Raw genomic sequence first — 22,395 nt, forward strand, 5'->3', positions numbered from 1 at the left:
GTCTTTAGTAAAATTAAGTCTACTAACTCAGAGAAATTATGATTGAAACAATTTTAGCATAAATTTTTTTTACTTACGAAATAATTTTCAAACATAGTGCATTTAAAATCCTAACATAAAAAAAAAAGGTTAGAGCGGTACTAAAAATCAGACTATTTTTTATTTTTTTAAAAAAAATAATACTATCTTCATCTGAATCAAAGATGCATTGATATATTTATGTTTTGTTTTTGTATCCAAATTTATGCTTTTTTGTTGTTATATATATATAAAATATTCTCATTTTTTTAATAAAAAATACATTTTTTTTAAAATTATAAAATTATAAATTTTCTATTTTTATTTACTTTTCTTAAAATATTTGTTCGGTCAAATGGACATAAGTATTGATGATGGAGGTAGTATTAATAAATAATAATATTTTATTAATTAGTAAAAATGTGAAATAGTTTTGATATCTCTATTCTTGTATTTTATATATAAATTAATTGTATGTGTAATGATATGTTTACATTTTAATATAATTCATCATTCGTTTAACAAAGTATCTGTTTGTTTTGTGTGTCATTGTATTTAACATAAAAAATATCATTATATTTAAATAATATTTTATACAAATATCATTGGATTTGTATTATACAACACTAATAGAATTTTTTTTTTAAAAAAAAAATTGTACTAGATATAAATATAATATTAATATTCCAAGTTCGACAAAAAAGAAAATAAATACTTAGTTAAAAGACATAAATAGTATAAAATATTGTTTGTATTTTATTATTTTTATTATTATTGTATGTTTTTTTTTTAAAAAAAAAATTGTCTATTGTATTCTTTTTATATTTACTAATTAGTTTTTTTTAAAAAAAAAAATTCTTATTGTAAATGTGTTTTTCTATTTGATTTTGTTTAAAATATTACTTTCTCCGTCCCAAACAAGATAAAACATTTGACTTTGGCACGTGATTTTAGATGGGTAATATTAAGTAGGATAATTTAGAAATGAGGTGATGTGATGAATAAAAAAATATTTATTTATTTTTTATTTGGGTGATGTGATTGAATAAAGTGTGAGTATAAATTAAGTATCATTAATTATTTCTTATTTTGAAAATGTTGCGGGATGTTTGAGACATAAAAAAAAAGAAAATATTGCACGCGTGTTTGAGACGGAGTTAGTATATTCTAATTTGTTTTTCAATTTTGTAAATTATGTCCAAATTTTGAGTATTTTTATTTGAATTCATATAAAATTTATATTTTTATTTTAGTAATTTCATTATTATGTATTTTTTAAAATTGATTTGGTTTTTAGTACTATATTCTAATACCCCTCTGCTCGTTCATTTTCTATGTAATTTATAAAGAAAATAAACATATTTTTTGTGACCAGAGTGAGTATTTTTTTTCAACTTTGTAGAATATGTTTAAATTTGAAGTCTTTGCCAAAATTTGAGAAATTCATACATAAAATCATAGTAAGTTTTAATATATAAAAAATTTAAATTTTATTTTAGTATTTTTATTTTTATTGTGTATGTATATATTTTTATTTATATATTGTATTATTTTATTTTTTACTAATCAATTCTTATGTATTTTTTCTAATTGATTTATTTTTTTAGTATTATATTCTATTTTTTATTTAATTTTATACGTTATGTATAAATTTTAAATATTTTAATTTGAAAGAATATTTAGAAACTTAATTATAATAAATTTTAAACAAAATAGCAAAATATTACTTGTGATTTGCAAAATTCGGTCAAAAAATCTTATGGTCTTAACATTTTGTTTTACTATTTGTAGTTCAGGTAATATTGCAAAGAACACATCATCCGTTAATAGTTAACAAATATTGTAATAGACATGCTTAAATTGCAAGTATCATTACAATTTCGTAGATAACGGGAGAGGACATGGTGAACGATCCAAGTATTTCTATACCTGCTTTGAAGAAGAATGTCCTCTCATATCATCTATGATTTTGTAATAATACTCTCATTTTAAGCGTGTATCCGCTACAATCTTCATTAAGTACTAACAAAAGGATATATTTTGCCGTAATTATCTGAACCACAAGTACGTAAAACAAAATTTTAGGACCAATGAGTTTTTTAACAAATTTTGCAAACAAAAGGGATTCATTTTGCTGCATTACCTGAATTTTAATATATATATATATATATACAAACTTTATTTTTATTTTAGTATATTATTTTTATTGTGTATAGATTTTTTTAATTATTTATTGTTTTATTTAGTAATAAATCATTTCATTCTTATTGTATATTGTATATGTTTTATTTATTTATTTTAAATTGATGTTGTTTTGAATATAATATTTTAATATATTTTTATGTCAGAATTTTAAGTCTTTTAATTTAAAAGAATATTTAGGAAATTCATAAAAAAAATTATTATAAATTTTTATCGTAAAAAATTTATTTTTATTGAAATAGTTTCACTTATTTTGTATTATTTTATTAATTATTTATTATGTTATTCTTTTTTTTTTTTACAAATTATTTTTATTTTTATTGTGTATTGTATTTTTTAAACTGATGGATTCGAGTAATATAAACCTATAAATATTATTTATAAAAAATATTAAATCTGTATATAATTTAATATAAAAATAAATCATGTATACGAGCTACTATGATTAAATTCAATGGTCCTAACACTAATAATTTCATGAAATACAATAGGGCAATTATAATATTTAATAAAATATTGAAAAAAAATATAAGTAAAACCGTGGCTACTCTCACTACTCACTAGCTATAAAAATAGAAAAAATATATAAAATATATGGTCCTAATTAACATCGGTAGTTTGTTACTAATATCTGTTTCTATCATAAACAAACTTACCGAGAAAATTGTGTTTGAATCGAACTAATATAAATATATACATATATATATATATATATTCATTGGATTTGTTTAATTTCATTGAATAGAAGATGGCAGAGGCTGATCTTCTACAGCTCATTCTCATGCGACTTCCTGTCAAATCTCTACTCCGATTCAAATCCGTCTCTAAGACATGGAACGATACCATTTGCAGTCGCGACTTTGCCCTCGCACATCTCCATGAATCGAAGAATAATCTATCGTCGTTGTTGTCCTATCGAAACATGTTTCTTTTCGAGTCCCTTGATCAAAGAGCATACAACGTCTCTAGATTAATGGAAAACAATGAATTGAAGCCATTGCTCGGCCTCAAATCGGAATACTGCATTCTCCCGGATGAGCGATGTTGCTGCGATGGCCTAATGCTCGTACAATCGAGGTATTTTTGTTAGAAAATTGTTTTTTCAAAATCTGAGATATAACTAAATCCGAAAACACAAAATCAAATAGATGCAAAATTAAAGTCGAGCGTCTACGTAGCATGCGATTTCCTTAAAACGAATTCAACCCTCTACCGATATGGCTTCCCAGAATAGAACAACGAAAATTATCAACGAAACGGGAGAAATTTTCTAAAAAATTTTTAAAGAAAAAATTTTCAGTATCTTAAGCTAAAGAGGAAAATATAATATATATTATATATATATATTATATTTTTTAGATTATTTTGTATTTTCCAAAAAGAGAAAAGAAAAGTGTCCACTTCATTGCATTTTGCAACAAATTATTTTATTTATTTATTTATTTATTTCCGATCAAAATAAATTAATCAAATAAAATGTTAATCAAATAATTTATTCATCTGTCACCAGAAGCGGAATCGTCATCTGGAATCTATCTACCAGAACTTATACAGATTTGGGGTTTCCTTTTCCGGATCGAGCTATCGGCCTATGCGGCATCGGATTCGATCCATTAACGAAGGATTACAAAATAGTTGCCGCTGATACGTTTCACGATCGATACACCGTGTTTAACAACAGAAACGGGCATTGGAACGAGTTGAAAAGTATGGGAACAACATTTGAAGATGACATAAAAAACTTCCCCTTCAATGGCCGCATGATCAATTTGTACTATACCATACTGGGTAGAGGAAACAATAGTTACAATATCGAAATGTTCTTCTTCAACGTAATGAACGACAAGTTCTATAAATTTTTTTACAATACAGAGCGAGGATCGAGAACCCAAACCTCATATTGTTATGTTGATATTTCGTACACCCAGTTTTGCATTCTCGTTGGTGACATTTACCGCGACAAGTGCCGCATTGTGTGGAAGAGGACCGGTGGCGAATGGATGGAGTTTGATGATTTGCCGATTCTGGGGACGGAGTTATGGATGGGGTGTAGCATGTCGGATCCGAGGATAGTGGATTTGTATCAGATCTCTTTCCGGATGTACTTGATCGACTACAATGATAGAGAGCTTATATTCACTATTCATAGGGATGATAACTCATGTTTCGTAATCTATAATTTGATCGAAAGAAAGAGTAGAGTGATTTCAAAGCCGGATGGTGTGTTTTACGAACGTCCTTTGATGGGATACTTAGATAATCTCTTTTTCACTACTTAGAATATATATATATAGCTAGCTTTTGTTTTCTTTTTTTTTTTTTTTTTGTTTTCTTTCTTTCTTTTTTTTTTATTTAATTTCTGAGTTAAATTGATAAATTTTCTCGCTAGGTAGTAACAATTGTCTTTGTATGATGTTCTTTTCGATTGAGGTGTTGTTTTGTAGTAATGTTAACAAATAATTTACTGAAAATGAAAGTGGAATTAAATAAGGGGATGATTATAATCAATTACTCCAATACGTACATATAAATGAAGATATAATGTCGTCGACCTAGCGACTGCAGTTTTCCAGGTCATTAAAAAATATATATATATAATGTCGTCCATAATACTTACAAATTCTGCAATTCTTGGTTTTTAATTTATATATTTTGACTGTTAATTGTTGAATATGGTGTTTTGAATGAAATATATATATATATATATATATACAAATGTGTATTGGAGTTATTGAATGCATTATGAATAAAAGCTCAATCAGACTGTTCGATCCTAAGGCAAGTTTGTTTTTTAACCCCAGCTCGATTGAATGGAAGAAAGTATTTCTTGGTATGTATGTAATAAAGGGGTTTGTTCACTTAGGGTGTGTTTGTTTGTGGGTTTGGATTTCTGAATAGTAAAAAGTTGAATTTGAATAGTTGTTTGATGTGATATAAATAGAGGTTGATGTGATGTTTTGAATGTAAAATAAATTTGTAATATAATATAAAAAAAAAAAGTAATTGTTAGATTTGATATTTTTTGAGGGAAAAAAGAATAGGTATAGTAAATACATATGGTAATACCCACAAAAGAACACAACCTTAGTGATTTTGGAGTAAGCTATTTTCAATACTATATACGAAGAATCGTGTTGACAATATAAAAAAATAATATTTTTGTTGAATTATCGACTTTTTTATTGAATCAAAAAATATACACCCTCCATCCTAGATATGGAAATTTATGTAAAATATAAATAGTAAGTAATTAAGAAATGTATCATTAAAAATTAAGATAACTAAATCGTTTAATATTATAGTAAAAATAATTATAGATTAAGATTAAGATAACTAAATCATTTAATTAAGATTAAAAAATTTAAATTTAAAATTTTAAAATGTGATTAAAGTGTATAATCAATTTTCTAAAAAAAGAAATGACAAATTATGTGGGATTGACGAAAATAGAAAATATAGACAAATTATGTAGGACAGATAGAGTATTATTTATTGTATTAATAGGGGATATATTATATTTTTTTTTTATAATATTTATAGGAATTGTGCCAAAAAAAAAAAAAAAAAAAAAAGGTGAACAAACCCAAAGTAAGGTAATACTTTGAACTTGTTCAAGACCTCTCTATGGTAATGCATAGAATTTCAAAACTTATCATTCATTAATGGTGGATTATCTCTAGTTACATGTATAACTAGTTCTAAAAAATTGAAATGTAAGAGCTTCTAGTAAGCTATTTAAATTGTCCCGCACTTGATTATTTATTTTGTCGATCTCTAAAAAGCTGCGTACGACTTGAGTTGGCCACCTCCGGGCCGGATATTCTTTGCCAATGGAAGAACCGAAAGATCCAAAGGTGAAAGTAGACATTGGAGGGAGGGACATGGAAACAAGTCATCAAAGTCGCATTCGAGATTTCCCAAGCAGCCTTCCATGGAGGCGACGATATTACAGCTCATCTTGATCACAAGTAAGCTTTTCTTACACAAACGAACACCGATACAATGCTTATATATCTACCGTTTGAAATCTTCGGAGCAATCTACAATTGTAAATTGTTGGATCGTACCATTCCATATTTATTGAATTTTGTAATATCGACTAGGAAATTATTTTATAAATATATAGTGTGATTTGATTATATTTTGCTTATTAGATTAGTTTTGTTTGGTGAGATTTATTTTATAAGTTAACCCTTTTTTTTTTTTTAGATATTATTGCTTGAGACAGGAATAGATAAATTGAAATATAAAGTTTTTGGGGTTGGAGAAAAATTACTCAGCGAAATTTATTTTGTTGCAAATAGGAATGTCAAAAAATCAAAGTAGACCTTTTGCGACGAAAAAAATCCATGAGTAATGTTTGAGACAAATTACTCATGGAAATATTTTCATCGCAAACAAGAGTTTTGCGATGGATTTATTCACGGAAAATTTTGTGAGTAGTTTGTCGCAAAATTACTCACGGAATTTTTGTGTGCAGTTTTAGCAACGACATTTTTATGGACGAAATACGTGTTCGTTAGTAGTTTCGCCGCAAAATTACTCACGAACTTTTCATCGTGTGATTTTAGCGACGACACATATATAGACAAAATATTTGTCCGTGAGTAATTCCATTGCAAATCAATTTACTCACGGAAAAATCACGATTTGCGATGGAAAAATTTCATGAGTAATTCTCAGTTTTTTGAAGTGTACTTTTACTTTTTACATCAAATCGATATGAACCCGATCGAGTTTAAAACTTAAAATCCATAATACGCTCCGAAGCATATTTTTTAGACCCAAACCCGCTACATTTTCCATCTCTAAATAAAATACTATTGAATTCCATACAAAATTAAATTATTCCATTTTAGTTCATACATTTTTACATATTATCCATTGTATATGTAAAATACTACCTCGTTTTAGTAAAATTATTATATAAGTTTAATTGGTCACAAAGATGTAGAAATATTCAAATAATGATATTGTTAAAGTAGGATATATAAAAAGTATAGTGAATATATTCTATAAAATTTATTAAAGAATTAATAAAAAAATAGTGGATATGTAATAAAAAAATTAATAAGTATTTATTAAAATAAAAATAATAAAATTATGGATGAATAAATCTATTTATTGAGATATATATATATATATATATATATAGTAAATAGATGCGTATCTATTTGAATATTTTGAAAATAATGATGTAATTAATTTGATATTGTTAATTTTAATAATTTGATATCGAATTTTTCATGTAATATCATATATGACATATATATATATTTATTTGACAAGACATATTAATGCATTCTCATAATTTTAAGAATTTTTTGAATAAAAAAAATTAATTGTAAAATTTTATATATAAAAAGATAAAAAAAATTAATTTTAAATATTCACCAAAATTTGTCATTTATTGCATCTTGAGGCAAGTCGGTGTTTGTTTGGAATTAAAAAAAAAATTCATTTTTTTTTATTTTATTGATTCTTACTTTTGTAATTAGATTTTTTTTTTTAAACTAGCGGATTCTTACCGCCTCTATCAATGAACATATAAATTTGTCCATTTAATTCGCTTATTTAATATTTTTGTTTGGTTTAATTATCATATTTTATATTTTATATTTTATATATAGTTTGATTTTGATTTTAATTTTGATTTTTTTAATTACAAGTCAATAACAAGATAAAAGCTATGACATGACTATTAATAGTATTTTTTTTTTCTCATCAATATCAATAGGTATACTTTTCTTCTATTTTCTTTTTAAAATTTAATATGGATTGTGTATTTTTTTTTAGGGGATTGTTACTGTGTTGATTTAAGCACGTTATATATGCAAACAACACAAATTAGTATTACACACGACATATACTATGTATAATAAAGGTATGTGCACATTTCTATACAAGTATGTCATGTGTTAAAATCAACTGTTGTCTGTGTTATATGACCACTTAAAATTTTTTTATTTCTGTCTTATCTTCGTAGAAACAAATATTTTTATCTATATTTAAAGTTCAACATATTTTATAAAATTAATTTATGATAATTATAAATAAATAAACATATTTTTTATTTATTTAGAATATATTATTTTTTACAAAATATATTTATATTGCATATATTTTTTTAATTATAATATAATTTTATAATATTTAAATAATATTCTATTTTTCAAATTATATATATTAAATTTATTTAAAATTATTAATATAATCAATTATATAAAAAATAATATTATAATTTACTATTATTAAAACAATGACGTTGGCATAGAGAAATTATTAAAATATTTGATTTAATAATTCCACATACGCCCGGCCACCAATTTCTCCATGTACTTTCTTCTCTTCTTGTTGCTTTTTTTTTTCTTTTATTTTTTTTCCGATCAAGAAAGGTATTCCATAAGATTTATGGAGTATATATTTTCAAAAAAATAAAATTAACAAGCCGGTCACCGAAAAATTTACGGGTTCACGACTTGAAGGAATCGAAATCGAACCGTATAGAAAACCGGTTTGGTTTCGATCAGAACTGTCGGTTCGAACCAACTAGGCAAGTGAAGTTTCCGGATGTCAAATGGGGCAGGTTAGCCCCGGATTCGCCCCAGACCCGGTCTTAACGAGGCGAGTTCGAGTCTAAAAATTTTGGTTCGGGGCGAGCTGTGGATTTTAAGTTTTAGATCCAACCGGATTCAGAGCATGTTACGGGTTTTACTATAAATCCACCCCACCTCGGACCCGAACCCGAACTCAGATATTTTAATAATTATTATAATTTATTTATATTTTTATATAATATAAATTATATTATTTATTGTTGAGACTGGGTCAACTTATGATATTGTCCGCTTTGGGCTGAAGCCGCGAGGATTTGTTTTTGGATATCCTCCAAAAGGCCTCAAACTAGTGGAGTTCACTTGGGACTTGTGTTTGCAAGTCAACAATCCTCCCCTCAAACCAAGGACCAACCATTGGACCTTCCATGCCCACCTTATGCCGCCTATTACAAAGGGACCCCTGCCTGACCACCTCAATCGGGACCGACCTAACACCGCCAGGAGACTTTCGACACAAGCATATCCGCAGGTCACGAGGGACCACAACCAATGCCCAATGCCACACAGTCCACTTCACCATCTAACCGGGCTCTGATACCACTGTTGGGACTGGGTCAACTCAACACTAGTATGATATTGTCCGCTTTGGACTGAGCCCGCACGGATTTGTTTTTGGATATTCTCCAAAGGCGTCAGCAGTGAAGTTTACTTGAGAGTTGGGTTTGCACCCCAACATTTATTTATTTTAAAAAATCAAATATAAAATAAAACTTTAAGTTTAAATCAAATTTATCTTCTTAATTGTTTTTCTTACAATTCTCTTTATAATCAGGACTGATGTTGACTGACTATCGTCAATGATTGTTCTTTATCATTAAATTATTTTTAAAATTTTTTATTTTATTCTTTTTTAAAAAAGAAAAGAATAGTTTCTCATGTTGGCTCCGGAAAGATTGGGGGCAAGTTGAAGCGGAACGGGTTTGGGGCCATAATATTTTATAGCAGGGCGGTCTCCCTGTAAAACCGGTCCCGAACCGGCCCGTTGACATCCATAGTGAAGTTAAAATGGTTTACAAACCGGTGCCTCGTAAGAAAAAGCCCCAAATTGTGGCGGGAGGGATTTGGGGGATGGGATCGGAGAATGAGAAGGCGGCGCCGGAATGGGCGTCGGAGCCCTGCATAATGGGAATCGACGAAGCCGGCCGCGGCCCCGTCTTAGGCCCCATGGTCTATGGATGCTTGTACTGCGCTCAATCTTATAACCAAACGCTCTCCACTCTCAGCTTCGCAGATTCGAAGACGCTGAAAGAGGAGAAGAGAGAGGAGCTCTTCGAAAATCTCAAGGCCAACGACTCCATCGGATGGTCCGTCGACGTCATCGATCCTCGAGAACTTTCCGATAAGATGTTGAAGAAGTAAGTAGCAGTATTTACTAACCGATTACCTCTCCCAATCAATCGAATCAATCCTAACAGAGAAGAAGAAGAAGAAGATGAAGCTATCCTGACAGACACTGCTTTGATTCTTTGTTTTTTCTGCAGAAGTAAAATCAATTTGAATGAAATATCACACGCTTCAGCCATGGGACTTATCGACAGAGTGTTGAGCAGCGGTGTTCTTCTTACTGAGGTAATTAAATTCCTCTTCTATTCTACTTGCAGTTTCGATGAACTTTTTGGATGTTAAGTTTTGAATAGAAATTTTATATATCGATTCTTCGATTTGTGTGCTACGTTGTTGTAAAAAGTTTGTTGTCGATCCAGGTTTATTTGGATACTGTTGGGGATACTGAAAAGTATAGAGTGAAGCTTTCGGAGAGATTTCCGAGCATCAAATTCGTCGTGGCGAAAAAAGCCGACAGTCTCTATCCTGTTGTTAGTGGTGCTAGTATTGTTGCAAAGGTATCTGATCCTTCTTATTTATGGTTTCCAAAAGAATCGGTTCTTCATTCAAATAAATCCGTTCTGCACTTAGATGAGTTATCACAGAGGTTATCATGCTCGTCAGGTGACGAGAGATAGAGCTCTGCGCGATTGGATGCTGGATGAAACAGCAGAGAATCTACAAAGGAATTTTGGGTCGGGATACCCTGGAGGTATGCTTCCCTTTTTCTACTCTACAATCTTATCGACGATTTGTGTATTTAGTTGAGAAAATTGTATGTTATTCGTTCGACAGATCCACAGACGAAGGCTTGGCTTAGTAATCATAAGCATTCGGTGTTTGGATTCCCTACGTTGGTGCGCTTCAGTTGGGGAACTTGCTCGGCTTATTTTAAAGATTTCGTCGAGGTTTTATGGTTAGTTTTATGTTCTTAGAGAAAATCTGATGCATTTTATCTGCCTGAGTTTAATGTATTCTGCAATATAGGGAATCGGATGCTGCTGCGGATGAGGATGGTAATGGAAGCAACGGCAAGCGGCAAATGAAGCTAACTAGGTACAGCATCACTCCAGCTAAGAGAAAAAGTGAAGATATTGAATCTAGCGGTAAAGGTCGGTGCAAATTCTTTCAATCTCGGAAACTAGAGCTACTTCCGCAGTTCTAAATGTCGTTTTCATCTGATCATACCTCTTGAAATTCGAACTATGATTTCATGTTTTTCATTTCTTATGTGTAAAAGTATGATGAACAAACATATATATTCAACTATGCACAATGAAATTCGATTATTTGAAGCTTCATATGAAAGATCAGTTTCGGAGCAGAAGGCATACCGATGCAATTAGGACGAGAATTGTTAGTCCGGCGCTGCTGTAACCGCGAGCGCCGCCGTTGTGCTTTCCGTGGTTGTTGTGGCGGTTAGTTGCTCCGGCAACACCAGCTGCGTACAGCGGTATAAAACCAGCGGCTCCCTTAGGGTGAGATCCATCGCCATGAGCGTCACTACCTGAAACAACCGCTGGGTGTCCGCCGCCGCCCCGTCCGCCGCTTGCGTGTGCGAATTTTTTCCGATCAGCTATCTCGGTTCTGCTGTAGTTGCTGGAACGGCGCTCCACAACCGTCTCGCTTTTCGTGCTTCCTTGTATATGATCTGTGCACAAGTTTTTTAACATTATCAACTTTTACTATATATATATGGCAGAAATGCACATTGTTGTTCATCAAAACGATAGATAGAAATGCAGAAAAGCTGGAGTGGTGTACCTGAGGGAGAGATTTCGATTTCTCCAAGCGGTTTCAAGCATATGGCTGGCGAACAAAAACTGGTAATAATCACCAAAACTCCTAGTGCTTTAACGATTTTCATTTCCAAGCTGTTGGTGAAGATTTCCTCTCAGCGCTGCACCGCAGATTTAATTTTATGGCGAGTGAGCGAGTTGCTGAACATGTCGATCTCATCAATTCCACGCGAATGTCTGGCGTGCGCCACAGACATTGCTAAAGTTACCTCTTATGCGAAGCAAGGAATCGACTCAGCCGCTGTTTCAGGTTACAATTTCAGAAGAGAATCATAGGTGAGCGTAGAAACGGTCATCATCAAATGTCGGTTGTTTCTTTCAATTCCATTGCACATATATTATTAAATATTAAATAATCTAATTAACTACCTATATAAATTAATTTCACAGGAATCCTTGTTCGAACGACGCGCAGAAATGGAGGTCGAGAAAGGTGTGCAGCGGTGGGTGATCGACATATCCGAATGGAATCCTTCATCACATGAATTCTCGCTGGCGATGTCTCTTCTTCCTCAGCACCAGCACTCCTCTATAACCAGGTACCTCGTGATTTTCGAATTGCTCTTTGAGCTGAACTGCAGTAGGAATGAAGTTAGCTTCTACATCTGCTGCTGCTGCTTCTTCAGTTACAATCGATAAGAGTTTATGTTTTAGGGCTGTGAGTTTCGCTTTTTCACAGAGGATTCTGGAATGAATGGGTTGATTGCTGTGTATTGGTTGATTAGGTTTTTGAAATTTGAGGATCGGAAAAGGGCAATTGTAAGCCGGTTGTTGCAGTATGCCCTAGTGAATCGAGTATTGGGAATTCCATTTGATCAGATTGTCATTGAGCGGACTCCAGAGGGAAAACCCTTTTTGGTAAACCTTCTTCTTCTGTATTATAGACATCTAAGATATGGACCTTTTGGTATCAATATATTCTTCTCAAGAGGTTTAGATTTGAATAGTAAAAATTTGAATTTGAACAGTACGATGTGATATAAATATGTGTTGACTTGATGTTTTGAAATGTAAAATTGATTTTTAATATAATATAAAAAATAAAAAATAGGTGTTTAGGGGGGGGGGAATTAGATGAATAGACGAACACACGAGTGGATAAGTGGGGATGATTTGTAAATGACCAACTGTTGGTACTCCCTCCGTGAAAATTTGGGCTGATCAGGAGATTAAGAAAAATGAATATTTTATTGAAAAAGTGATAAAATGTTAAAGAGTTAATCGGAGGTATTTATGAAAACTTAGTTAGAAGTTAAAATAAATGAAGAGAAAGAATGAAATAAGTATTTGTTGTAAATAAATGGTCGAATAAAGGATAATAATTAAATATTTTTGTTAACTTTGTCAAAGTTAGTATTTAGGTAAATTTAGCTGACTTATTAAAAAGGTGAAAATAAATTTGGCGGAGAGAGTATTAGGAATAATCACTGTCAACAATAGAAAATTGCTATGAATATATCAGATTGTTAATGTATTTCATGATGAATTAGGAATTTGATTGCAAGCTTTAGAAGAATTCGCGATATGCTTGTTAAGAACCTATGGCGCTTATTGGAGCCTGGAGGTCATTTTAAACTGGGTTGATCTGTAGGATTTATTTGGAAAGGATCATTCTTGATTTATAAGTTATAACATTATTGTTGCTTCAATATTGGCAACTAGCAAATCTGTATTTCAAGAAATAGTAAATTGCGAACTACCATTTGAATATGCCGTAACTCTCACATGTATAATCTTCTGTTATTCTCTATCAGGTCTGTGATAACGGGACATTGGCTTTTCCAAATTTTAATTTTAATGTATCTCACCATGGCGATTATGTTGCAATTGCGTCTGAACCAATATGTCTTGTCGGGTTGGATATTGTATCTTATTCTCTCCCTGTGGATGACACGGTTGAAAGTTTTATTAGTAGCTTCTCTTCATACTTCTCTACTCTAGAATGGTGTCATATCTTCAGTGCTAGCTCTTCTGATGAGATGTTGAAAGTCTTTTACAGGTACACTTATACAATTCGATTCGTCTCTGTTTCATATTTTGCAACTTTTCATGAATCGTGACCCAACTTTATTTCTTTCATGTACAATAAATATGTTTGGATTAGTTTGATCGTATTTATTTTGTTGAGACGAATATATACATATATAATGTATACACATATATATATGAAATATTGTTTGGAAGAATCTTATTTGGTCTTAATTGTAACACAGATTATAATCTCCTTTATGAGGACCATGATATAGAAAATGTAATCAAAACTGTCAATTTGACATTATTGTACCTCTAAACTTATTTCTTCGGAAATTCTTTTTGTCAATACTAATTCATGCAGATATTGGTGTCTGAAGGAAGCTTTTGTCAAGGCCATGGGTAGCGGTTTGGGATACAAGTTAGACGATGTTGAATTTCATCACACGAACTGGGAAAATATATCTGTCAAAGTTTCCGGGGAAGTGTTAAACGATTGGAAATTTTGGCTCCTGCAACTGGGGCAAAATCATTCGGTTAGTGCACACTTGATCTAGCTCCATGCTTCTTGTTATGTTTGCTACAAAGTCGGGTTTGAGTTCGTTCTTCTCTTCCTACTTAAATCTTGTAGCTGTCGCCATAGCAATTCTTTTATTACATGGCATACCACCATTGAATATACATTCACAAAACATCTGTTCATTTTGGTTCTAAATGACTTCTTCGTTTTTCTATAATATTGCTCTCCCTGTTAATTTCATTGAGTTTGTCAGCTTTTATTTCGATCTTATACAAGCATGTGATCAAATATGCATGATTAATGAGTTAGAGAATCCCAAGTTAGTGAAAAATGAAGGAAGCAATTTCATTAACGAGTCTGTTCATCGTCTTAGATAGTTCAACATTATATTCAGTCTAAATACGTAAGTAAACCCGTGCAATGAAGTTATAGAAACACACACCTTTTTTTATTTTATTTTATGATGTACTAGTGAGTATGATGCTGATTGACGAATCCCTTTTGGGTAACAAACAGGTAGCCATTGCCCGAGGTCATCCGAGGGCTGCGACTACCACTTACATGAGAACATTAAAACAAATCGAATTTGATGACCGTGAGTACAGACTTGGTCTTCATCTTCCAAATGCGAGTTTTAGATTCCTAAGAGTCGATGAGCTTATTCAACTATGCCAGCATCTTGACTGAAGAAACGATGGAGAAAGCAAACCCGAGTGTGAAGAAATGCAAAATGGCTGTTAATGACGATGGAAACAGGTTTGCATTAAGGGTGTTTTGTTATATGAATACAATATTTTTATGAGTTTTGTAATTTCTTTACCAAACCATGAAAACAATCTAACCTTTTTCTTGGAGAAAGCAAGGATCAACGTCTATGCTTAGATACTGCAAGATTTTGAATGTTTGTTACAGGCTCGACCCGAAAATCACAAATTTTGAAAATGGAACTTTTGGCGAATTTTTATTTTTTTATAGCGTGAGAATCCGACTGCTTAAAGTAATAGCACAATCTACTTCAATCCAGTCGCTGATTTGAGGGCACGACTAGGCTCGGTGGGAGGTGCATTATTTTGGTTTGTTTTTATTTATAATTTTGAGAAAATTTTGGTTTAAGTTTAGGTTTTAGGTTAGGTATTAAAACAATGTGAATATTTTGTAAGATGATATTTTTTTAAAAAATATAGAATAAATTGAAGATTTTGGTTTCGAGAAACAAACCTTAAGGGTACGATTGCTGTTCTTCAAGCGGCTGACTAATAGATGCTGTGTGTTTTCTTTTTTTTTAAAAAAAAAAAAAATTGTTTTTAATTATTATATTAATTTTTATTTTAAAATATTAACAAGATTATTTATATATAAAATAATGACATAATATCATTATCTTACTAAATTGATTTATTTTTAATATTACTTTCTCATCTCACATGTTCAAGTTGTCGTTTATGTCTGTTTTATATTCTATATCATTTTATTTTTTTAAAAAAAATATTACACATTTTAATTATTTATATTATAAGATAATTATTTTTACTAATACATTTACACCCATTGTCTACAGTGTAACAGATATGGTATATGAGACAACGAATTTTTTTTTTTTTTTTTTGTACTTTTTATTTGTTAGATAGAAATCAAATAATAATAATAATAGAAAGATCTCTTTTTTATGACTTCTTCTTATCGATCCCGGCCTAGAAAAGTGGAGTATATTATTAAATTATATATATATAAAAAATAATTTTTATTTAAAATATTAAAATATTTACTTTTTAAACAATTTTAAAACTAAAAAAAATTATATAAGATAAGTTAAAATTATTTTAATTTAATACTCCCTCCATCCATCGTCAATTTATTCATTTTGCTATTTTAGTCTGTCCATCGTAAATGTATTCATTTCTTTTTTTTTTTAGTAAATGTACTTTCCATTAAAATATAAAATTACCCCACCTTTTATATAATATTACACAAATATTATCAATAACATCACTTAATATCATAGATGTTAAAGGGGTATAATAGTTTTTATATATATCAATTATACCATATATCGATATAATACTAATATATTAAAATCTACGTGCAAAAAATAAACGAAAAAATAAACTATGTACAAATGAAGTATTTTATATTTTTGGCACAATTATCTATTATCATTACTCTAAAAATCAATCAACCCGAAAACTGAGCGAATAGAGCTAATATATATATAGAGGTGATCCAATCTTATCAAATTATTCACTTATAACAAGCTTTGTTCTTTCAATGTTTATTTGTCTGCACACTTTTTCCCAAAAAAAAAAATAATAATATATTTTATTTTTATATTATCTACACGACATTTTATATACCGAAACATCAAAATTTATTTTTAACAATACTTATACTTTACCCATCCATCCATACATGTATATATATATATACAGTATATATACAGTATATAAGTAATTAGCACCGTTAATGAATGAGTACATGCATTGAGTAAAGTGCAGAAAAGAAGAGAGACAAACGCTATATGATTTAGGGCTTCTTCGTCTTCCCTCTCATCATCAATCATCATTCATCTCAGCTTCTCACATTAATTAATACATTTAATTCAAACAAAAATGCCCCTTCAGTTCTCCCCTACCCTTCACTCCCTCCTACTGTTTTTTCAATTTCAATTTCAACAAACACACAAGCCTGTTTCGTGTTCTCGAAGAAGACGACGAAGAAGAAGAAGATGGAACAACAGCAGAAACGAAGCTCTAAGAATAAATCGACAAAGGAACTAGTCGACATTGTGTTTTCATGGTCTCTTCCCAATTTACTCAATCAACACTTATTCACCCACAAGGTTCTTTCCATCCTTTTCTCAATCTCAATTTCAATATCTTAGCTGCTGCCATTATTGTTGTTGTTGTTGTTGTTTGATTCAATTTGTACGTTCTCAGGTTGCACAAATTCCCGACACATTCCCGTCGGGCGGCGCCGCCGCCTACCACCGCTCATTCATCAATCCCCTCATCGAAGAAACTCGCGCTCAGCTGCATTCCTCCCTCACATGTGTACGCACACAACCTGTTCGACAAATTGCCAATGTCCGGACAGCTGAGAAGCTTAATAACAGATGGCTGCATAAATTAAATCTCGAAACAATCGAAGAATTTGACGCCAGGACAACGACAAAATCGTTGCCGCCGCTTTACAATCCTATGAACGGCGACTTGATCGCACTGACGGATGTCGTGCCGAAGTGCATCGACGATCTCAATAGGCCTATGAGACCATACACCATTGCCATTGTCGTCAGCGGCGAGGAATTCGATGAAGACGACAACCCCTGTTCTTTTATAGAGATGGTTTGTCCGAAACAGATACATTTTCGAGGGAGCGAAGATCATCTCTTCGCCGTTTATCTTACGAACATCACGTCGAACAAGCGAATTTGGTCGGCATTGCATCAGGGAAAAGATGCAAACTTGAAGATCATAACCTCTGTTCTTAGTTACAATCCAACTGCTGTAAGATTGATTATTGCAATCTTGTTACAATGATCGTCGCGTATTCGTCGAATTCTCATTCTTTTTGGTTTTGCAGGTGGAGGAAAATTGCGCGATTTGCGGAGACGATGAAATGGAGGCGGGAGTTAAGGCGACGTTGGACTCGTTCGGGCTCAACGAATCTCAAAAGGATGCGGTTTCGAATTGCGTTGCTTTAACGAGATGCGGGCATCGAAGCCGTGTGAAGCTAATATGGGGTCCCCCGGGGACGGGGAAGACGAAAACGGTGGCGTCGTTAGTGTTTCTTCTATTGAGGATGCGATGCAAGACACTAATTTGCGCCCCGACAAATGTTGCCGTGATTGGAGTCGCGAAGCGATTGATGAGTTACTTGAGCGGCGAATTAGTGCACGGCGTGTATGGATTAGGGGATGTGGTCGTGTTCGGGAACGAGGAGAGAATGAAGATCGACGAGCACAAGGATCTTTTCGATGTGTTTCTTAATCACCGTGTTAAGGTGCTCGGTCGATGTTTGGATCCCGAAATTGGGTGGCGAGGTACTTTAGCGAAGATGATACGGCTACTCGACAATCCTAATGAAAGCTACAAAAAATACAAACAAGAGGAAGAGAAAGATGATCACAATGGCGATATCGATATCATGGAAAAGGTCGAAAGTTTCGAAGAAATGCTCAAAGGCGATATTTGGAAGAGGATCGTTATCGAAAGCGTAATGCCGAAGAAGAAGAGGAGTAAATTAATGAGAAAATTTCCTCGCGGGGACGTTAAGGCGAGAAACTCTAAGTGTTCCAAAGGCGTGGGCGGAAAGATTATACGGTTGTCATTCGACGAGTTCTTCAAAGAGACATTCTTTTCGTTAGGAAAGCTGCTGATCTTTTCTCTAAGAGGACTATACACTCATTTGCCGACAAGTTTTCTTTCGATCAAAATGGTCGAGAAAATGACAAGCGCCGTTTCTATGCTCCAAGAGATCGAAACTCAGCTATGCAAGTTCGATTTGAAAGATAATAGGAAGAGAAGCACAACTTTATCGAAAGAGGATGGAGCGCTAAGGGTCGATTGTGTGTTTAATTTGAACGGGGTAAGAGTCGAGTGCTTGAAAGAACTCAACTCTCTCCACGAAACGTTCGTTGTCAATGTTGGTTGCGACATCAGGAGCTTTTGTCTGGAAAATGCCGAATTGGTTTTCTGCACAGCTTCAAGCTCGGCGAAACTCTACATGACGAACATGTCGCTCGAGCTGGCGATTATCGATGAAGCTGCACAGCTTAAAGAATGCGAGTCGTGTATCCCATTGCAGCTACCGTCGCTGCGCCATGCCGTGCTCGTTGGGGATGAGAAACAGCTCCCTGCGATGGTTGTGAGCAAGGTGCGCGACATTCCCATTTGATTTTTCCATATTCATTACAAAAAAAATAATATATTTGTAATGGAATTTTGTCCCTATTGTCATTAGTAACGGAAAAATTAGAATTAGGAACAAAAGTTTTGTTACAAAACTGTTATTTTCTTGTACTGAATCGAAGTATCGACGACTTTTTGTTGGTATTGGCAGATTTGTCAAAAGGCCCGTTTCGGGAGGAGTTTATTCGAGAGGCTCGTCGCATTGGGACACGGCAAACATCTCTTGAATATTCAGTACAGAATGCATCCGAGCATAAGTTTGTTCCCGAACGGGATGTTCTACGAAAACCAGATCAAGAACGGTCCGAATGTCATGGAGGAAAGCTACAAGAAGTGCTTTGTGCGAGGAGACGAAGGAAAACTCTTCGGAACCTATTCGTTTATCAACGTATCGAATGGGAAAGAGGCGTTCGACAACAGTCATAGTCGGAAAAACATCGTCGAGGTTTCTGTAGTCGCTGAGATAGTTTCGATACTCTATAAAGGTACACTTTCCATTGCTTAAAACATGTCAATTTCTTCGTAGATTAGTAACGAATTCTTCGTCGTATAGAATCGGTTAAGACCAAGAAATGCGTGCGCGTCGGCTGCATTTCGCCGTACAAAGCTCAAGTGTTTGCCATTCGGGAAAAGCTCCTAAAGAAGTACAGCGCTGATGCGAACGATGCTTTCTCGGTGAACATCCAATCCGTTGATGGATTCCAAGGCGGCGAAGAAGATATCATAATCATCTCCACGGTTTGTTGCAACGGGAACGGATCAATTGGCTTTCTCGACAATCATCAACGGACTAATGTGGCGTTGACTCGACCTCGGTTAGTAGCTATCGACGTAAAAATGTCTTTTGTCGTAACAGTCTTACCTTAGTTTTTTTCGTCGTTCCTACAGGTTCTGTCTATGGATATTAGGCGACGAGGCGACTTTGATGAACAGCAATACTATTTGGCGAAAGTTAGTCGTCGACGCCAAGAATCGCGATTGCTTTTACAACGCTTGCGACGATCGCAACTTGTCCTCGGCGATCAGCACCTCGTTGATCAAGCTTCGCCAGCTCGACGCCGTGTTTTGTACGGAGAGTATACTTTTCAAAACGGCAAAGCAGAAGGTACATTGTCGATATTTATATATACAAACTTGTCGAAACTTAACGATTCCTTGTAGGTTTGCTTCGATCCAAAGTTTTACGAGTCGATAGCCAAAATTCGGGACATGGAGGTGCACAAAGAAGTGGCGGCGGTGCTAGTGAAGGTCTCGAACGGTTGGCGCAACGTTAAAGATTATTCCGAATCGGAAACTTCCTCGCTTGAATGTTGCGATTTGAAGAAGCAATTGAAGCTAGTATGGAGCATGGACGCGGTCGGGGAAGATTCATCCGATGTGCGATCCGTTAGGATCATTGATATCGAACCGAAATCGAAACCGAGCAAGAAAGTCGATAGCCAGGTTGCGAGTGACGAGGCATTGTCCTCTCGATTCGCTGCGTTGAATTTGGAAGATGTCGAGCCAAGAGAGAGCCCCGACGTCGAGTCTGATAAACGAGAGATTTAAGTGTAACGACGGCTCATAAACGAGATGGCCTAAGCTCAACTGCCATTCTCGTATTCTTTTCGAATCTCTGGTTTCATTTCTCTCTTCTGAAAGCCATCCTTACAATGTATAAAAATGCACGAGTATGTCTTTACTCTTACCAATTCTTACTCGGCACTCCTTAAAATGTTTTGAGCCCGAGATCGAGCTCATTGGCCTTTTCCAAAGAATGCTAGCGCCATGGCAACTGCGTTGCGACGAATAGACGATCCATCTGTTGATTGATTGCCAAATTAGGTATGTTGTATCCGATGCCTTGAGTCTTTGGCCGGAAAATCGTGCAATGTCAATACAATTGCACGGTCTTTCTTGCGACTATGTCTATGTACTCACCCAACCCTTCTACGATAGCATCGTTGTCCAAGATATTTCCTCAAGGGATTTCGAATGTAGAAAATCCTTCACCTCCTCGGCGTACATGTCCGAAAAATAGATTTCGCCAGCATGGTCGTGTTTGAACAGATTGTGACAACTGGCAGCTCATGATAGTCGCAACTTTTAGATAACATTCGGAACAGCATCTTGTAGGGCGTCCTCTGGCATCTTGGATCATAGCCTAAACAGATATCGAAGGTATACATGGGAAACAGATTGATTCCTTGGTGTTTCATTTCCCGTTTTTGGCAGATCGAATTCGACAGTAGAGTCAGATACTTGGGTTTCCCCTCATTTATCAACTGTCGAATTCGAACTCTGCGATTGTTATCGAATTCGATTGTTGAATATATGCTACATTGGAAATAATGTTGGGTCTCCCACAGTTCATAAGGGTGAAGGACTACTCTACTTGACACGATTCTAAGTTAGAAATAATGTCAAATGCAAGATACAAGTGTTACAAATTATAGATTGTTTTTGTGCAATCACTAATCATAGAAACTTTTGAATACAAGTGATTAGAAATTATTCTTAACACAATATCCTTCAACGAGCTAGAGAAATTTGTCGAATCAAATTAATACTTCCTCCGTCCCCAAACTAATGTTCTACTTTCCTATTTAACAACTATTGTCCTATTTTTTTTTTAAATACAAATTTTACATTTTTACCCTTAATTCATTTATTACTTTTAATCTCTACCATACACTTAAGAACAAATTTGTCCATTAATAACAAAAAGACAATCACTTCAAAAACCGTGTAGATATACTTTAGGACAATAGAAAATGGACGGAGGAAGTATAATATTTCGCCTAACAAAACATATACTAAAAACATAAGCAAAAAAAAAGAAAAGAAAATTTAGCTATATAATGTAGTTGTATCACTAAAGAAGAGGTTTTCCGAGTATCCTATCAAAGGAAGTTCATAAGACAAATCATTCGGCCTTAAAATCACTCTACTTTTTTTTTCGATCAAATTATAGTGAAGAAAAGCTCTCTACCATCGTCGGTCAAGTACATCTTCCACATCGAGGCTGGAGAATAGACCATCCTCCGATACGGAATCAA

At 33.2% G+C, this 22,395-nt stretch overlaps 5 protein-coding genes across 5 annotated transcripts; 4 read left to right on the top strand and 1 right to left on the bottom strand.

The window, feature by feature from the left end:
* The first annotated feature begins 2,968 nt into the window (after nt 1-2,968).
* On the top strand, nt 2,969-4,499 carry LOC127241209 (F-box protein At2g43440-like). The gene is made up of 3 exons (XM_051260138.1): nt 2,969-3,297; nt 3,731-4,052; nt 4,149-4,499. The coding sequence occupies exons 1-3, from the start codon at nt 2,969-2,971 to the stop codon at nt 4,497-4,499; spliced, it is 1,002 nt and encodes a 333-aa protein (XP_051116095.1).
* Nucleotides 4,500-9,827: 5,328 nt separating this feature from the next.
* Nucleotides 9,828-11,383, top strand: LOC127241423 (ribonuclease H2 subunit A). The gene is made up of 6 exons (XM_051260465.1): nt 9,828-10,192; nt 10,319-10,406; nt 10,541-10,678; nt 10,785-10,872; nt 10,956-11,076; nt 11,148-11,383. Exons 1-6 carry the CDS (start codon nt 9,843-9,845, stop codon nt 11,323-11,325), a joined length of 963 nt encoding a protein of 320 aa, XP_051116422.1. The 5' UTR covers nt 9,828-9,842; the 3' UTR covers nt 11,326-11,383.
* Nucleotides 11,384-11,470: 87 nt separating this feature from the next.
* LOC127241425 (uncharacterized) lies at nt 11,471-12,064 on the bottom strand. Its single transcript, XM_051260467.1, has 2 exons — nt 11,925-12,064; nt 11,471-11,811 (listed from the first exon to the last, which is right to left on the bottom strand). Exons 1-2 carry the CDS (start codon nt 12,025-12,027, stop codon nt 11,471-11,473), a joined length of 444 nt encoding a protein of 147 aa, XP_051116424.1. The 5' UTR covers nt 12,028-12,064.
* A 25-nt stretch (nt 12,065-12,089) lies between these two features.
* On the top strand, nt 12,090-15,493 carry LOC127241424 (uncharacterized). Its single transcript, XM_051260466.1, has 6 exons — nt 12,090-12,235; nt 12,350-12,498; nt 12,685-12,817; nt 13,714-13,958; nt 14,295-14,466; nt 14,967-15,493. Exons 2-6 carry the CDS (start codon nt 12,377-12,379, stop codon nt 15,135-15,137), a joined length of 843 nt encoding a protein of 280 aa, XP_051116423.1. The 5' UTR covers nt 12,090-12,235; nt 12,350-12,376; the 3' UTR covers nt 15,138-15,493.
* Nucleotides 15,494-16,823: 1,330 nt separating this feature from the next.
* Nucleotides 16,824-21,476, top strand: LOC127241158 (uncharacterized). Its single transcript, XM_051260074.1, has 7 exons — nt 16,824-17,286; nt 17,384-17,953; nt 18,030-19,322; nt 19,509-19,842; nt 19,911-20,172; nt 20,246-20,462; nt 20,519-21,476. Exons 1-7 carry the CDS (start codon nt 17,173-17,175, stop codon nt 20,903-20,905), a joined length of 3,177 nt encoding a protein of 1,058 aa, XP_051116031.1. The 5' UTR covers nt 16,824-17,172; the 3' UTR covers nt 20,906-21,476.
* Nucleotides 21,477-22,395: the final 919 nt, after the last annotated feature.

Source organism: Andrographis paniculata, unplaced genomic scaffold, assembly GCF_009805555.1.
Source record: "Andrographis paniculata isolate CXL003 unplaced genomic scaffold, ASM980555v1 Contig82END, whole genome shotgun sequence".
In the NCBI taxonomy this organism is placed as follows: Eukaryota; Viridiplantae; Streptophyta; class Magnoliopsida; order Lamiales; family Acanthaceae; genus Andrographis; species Andrographis paniculata.

Excerpts from the sequence above, each read along its gene's own strand:
- LOC127241425 (XM_051260467.1), bottom strand. The coding sequence starts at position 12,027 with ATGAAAATCGTTAAAGCACTAGGAGTTTTGGTGATTATTACCAGTTTT. Across the intron at positions 11,812-11,924 it reads AATCGAAATCTCTCCCTCAG|ATCATATACAAGGAAGCACG; the intron begins GTACACCACTCC and ends ACTTGTGCACAG.
- LOC127241158 (XM_051260074.1), top strand. The coding sequence starts at position 17,173 with ATGGAACAACAGCAGAAACGAAGCTCTAAGAATAAATCGACAAAGGAA. Across the intron at positions 17,954-18,029 it reads TTAGTTACAATCCAACTGCT|GTGGAGGAAAATTGCGCGAT; the intron begins GTAAGATTGATT and ends TTGGTTTTGCAG. Across the intron at positions 19,843-19,910 it reads AGTTTCGATACTCTATAAAG|AATCGGTTAAGACCAAGAAA; the intron begins GTACACTTTCCA and ends TTCGTCGTATAG.
- LOC127241423 (XM_051260465.1), top strand. The coding sequence starts at position 9,843 with ATGGTTTACAAACCGGTGCCTCGTAAGAAAAAGCCCCAAATTGTGGCG. Across the intron at positions 10,407-10,540 it reads GCGGTGTTCTTCTTACTGAG|GTTTATTTGGATACTGTTGG; the intron begins GTAATTAAATTC and ends TTGTCGATCCAG. Across the intron at positions 10,873-10,955 it reads TGGGTCGGGATACCCTGGAG|ATCCACAGACGAAGGCTTGG; the intron begins GTATGCTTCCCT and ends TTCGTTCGACAG.
- LOC127241424 (XM_051260466.1), top strand. The coding sequence starts at position 12,377 with ATGGAGGTCGAGAAAGGTGTGCAGCGGTGGGTGATCGACATATCCGAA. Across the intron at positions 12,499-12,684 it reads CAGCACTCCTCTATAACCAG|GTTTTTGAAATTTGAGGATC; the intron begins GTACCTCGTGAT and ends TTGGTTGATTAG. Across the intron at positions 13,959-14,294 it reads ATGTTGAAAGTCTTTTACAG|ATATTGGTGTCTGAAGGAAG; the intron begins GTACACTTATAC and ends TAATTCATGCAG.
- LOC127241209 (XM_051260138.1), top strand. The coding sequence starts at position 2,969 with ATGGCAGAGGCTGATCTTCTACAGCTCATTCTCATGCGACTTCCTGTC. Across the intron at positions 3,298-3,730 it reads CTAATGCTCGTACAATCGAG|AAGCGGAATCGTCATCTGGA; the intron begins GTATTTTTGTTA and ends ATCTGTCACCAG. Across the intron at positions 4,053-4,148 it reads TCGAAATGTTCTTCTTCAAC|TTTTGCATTCTCGTTGGTGA; the intron begins GTAATGAACGAC and ends TCGTACACCCAG.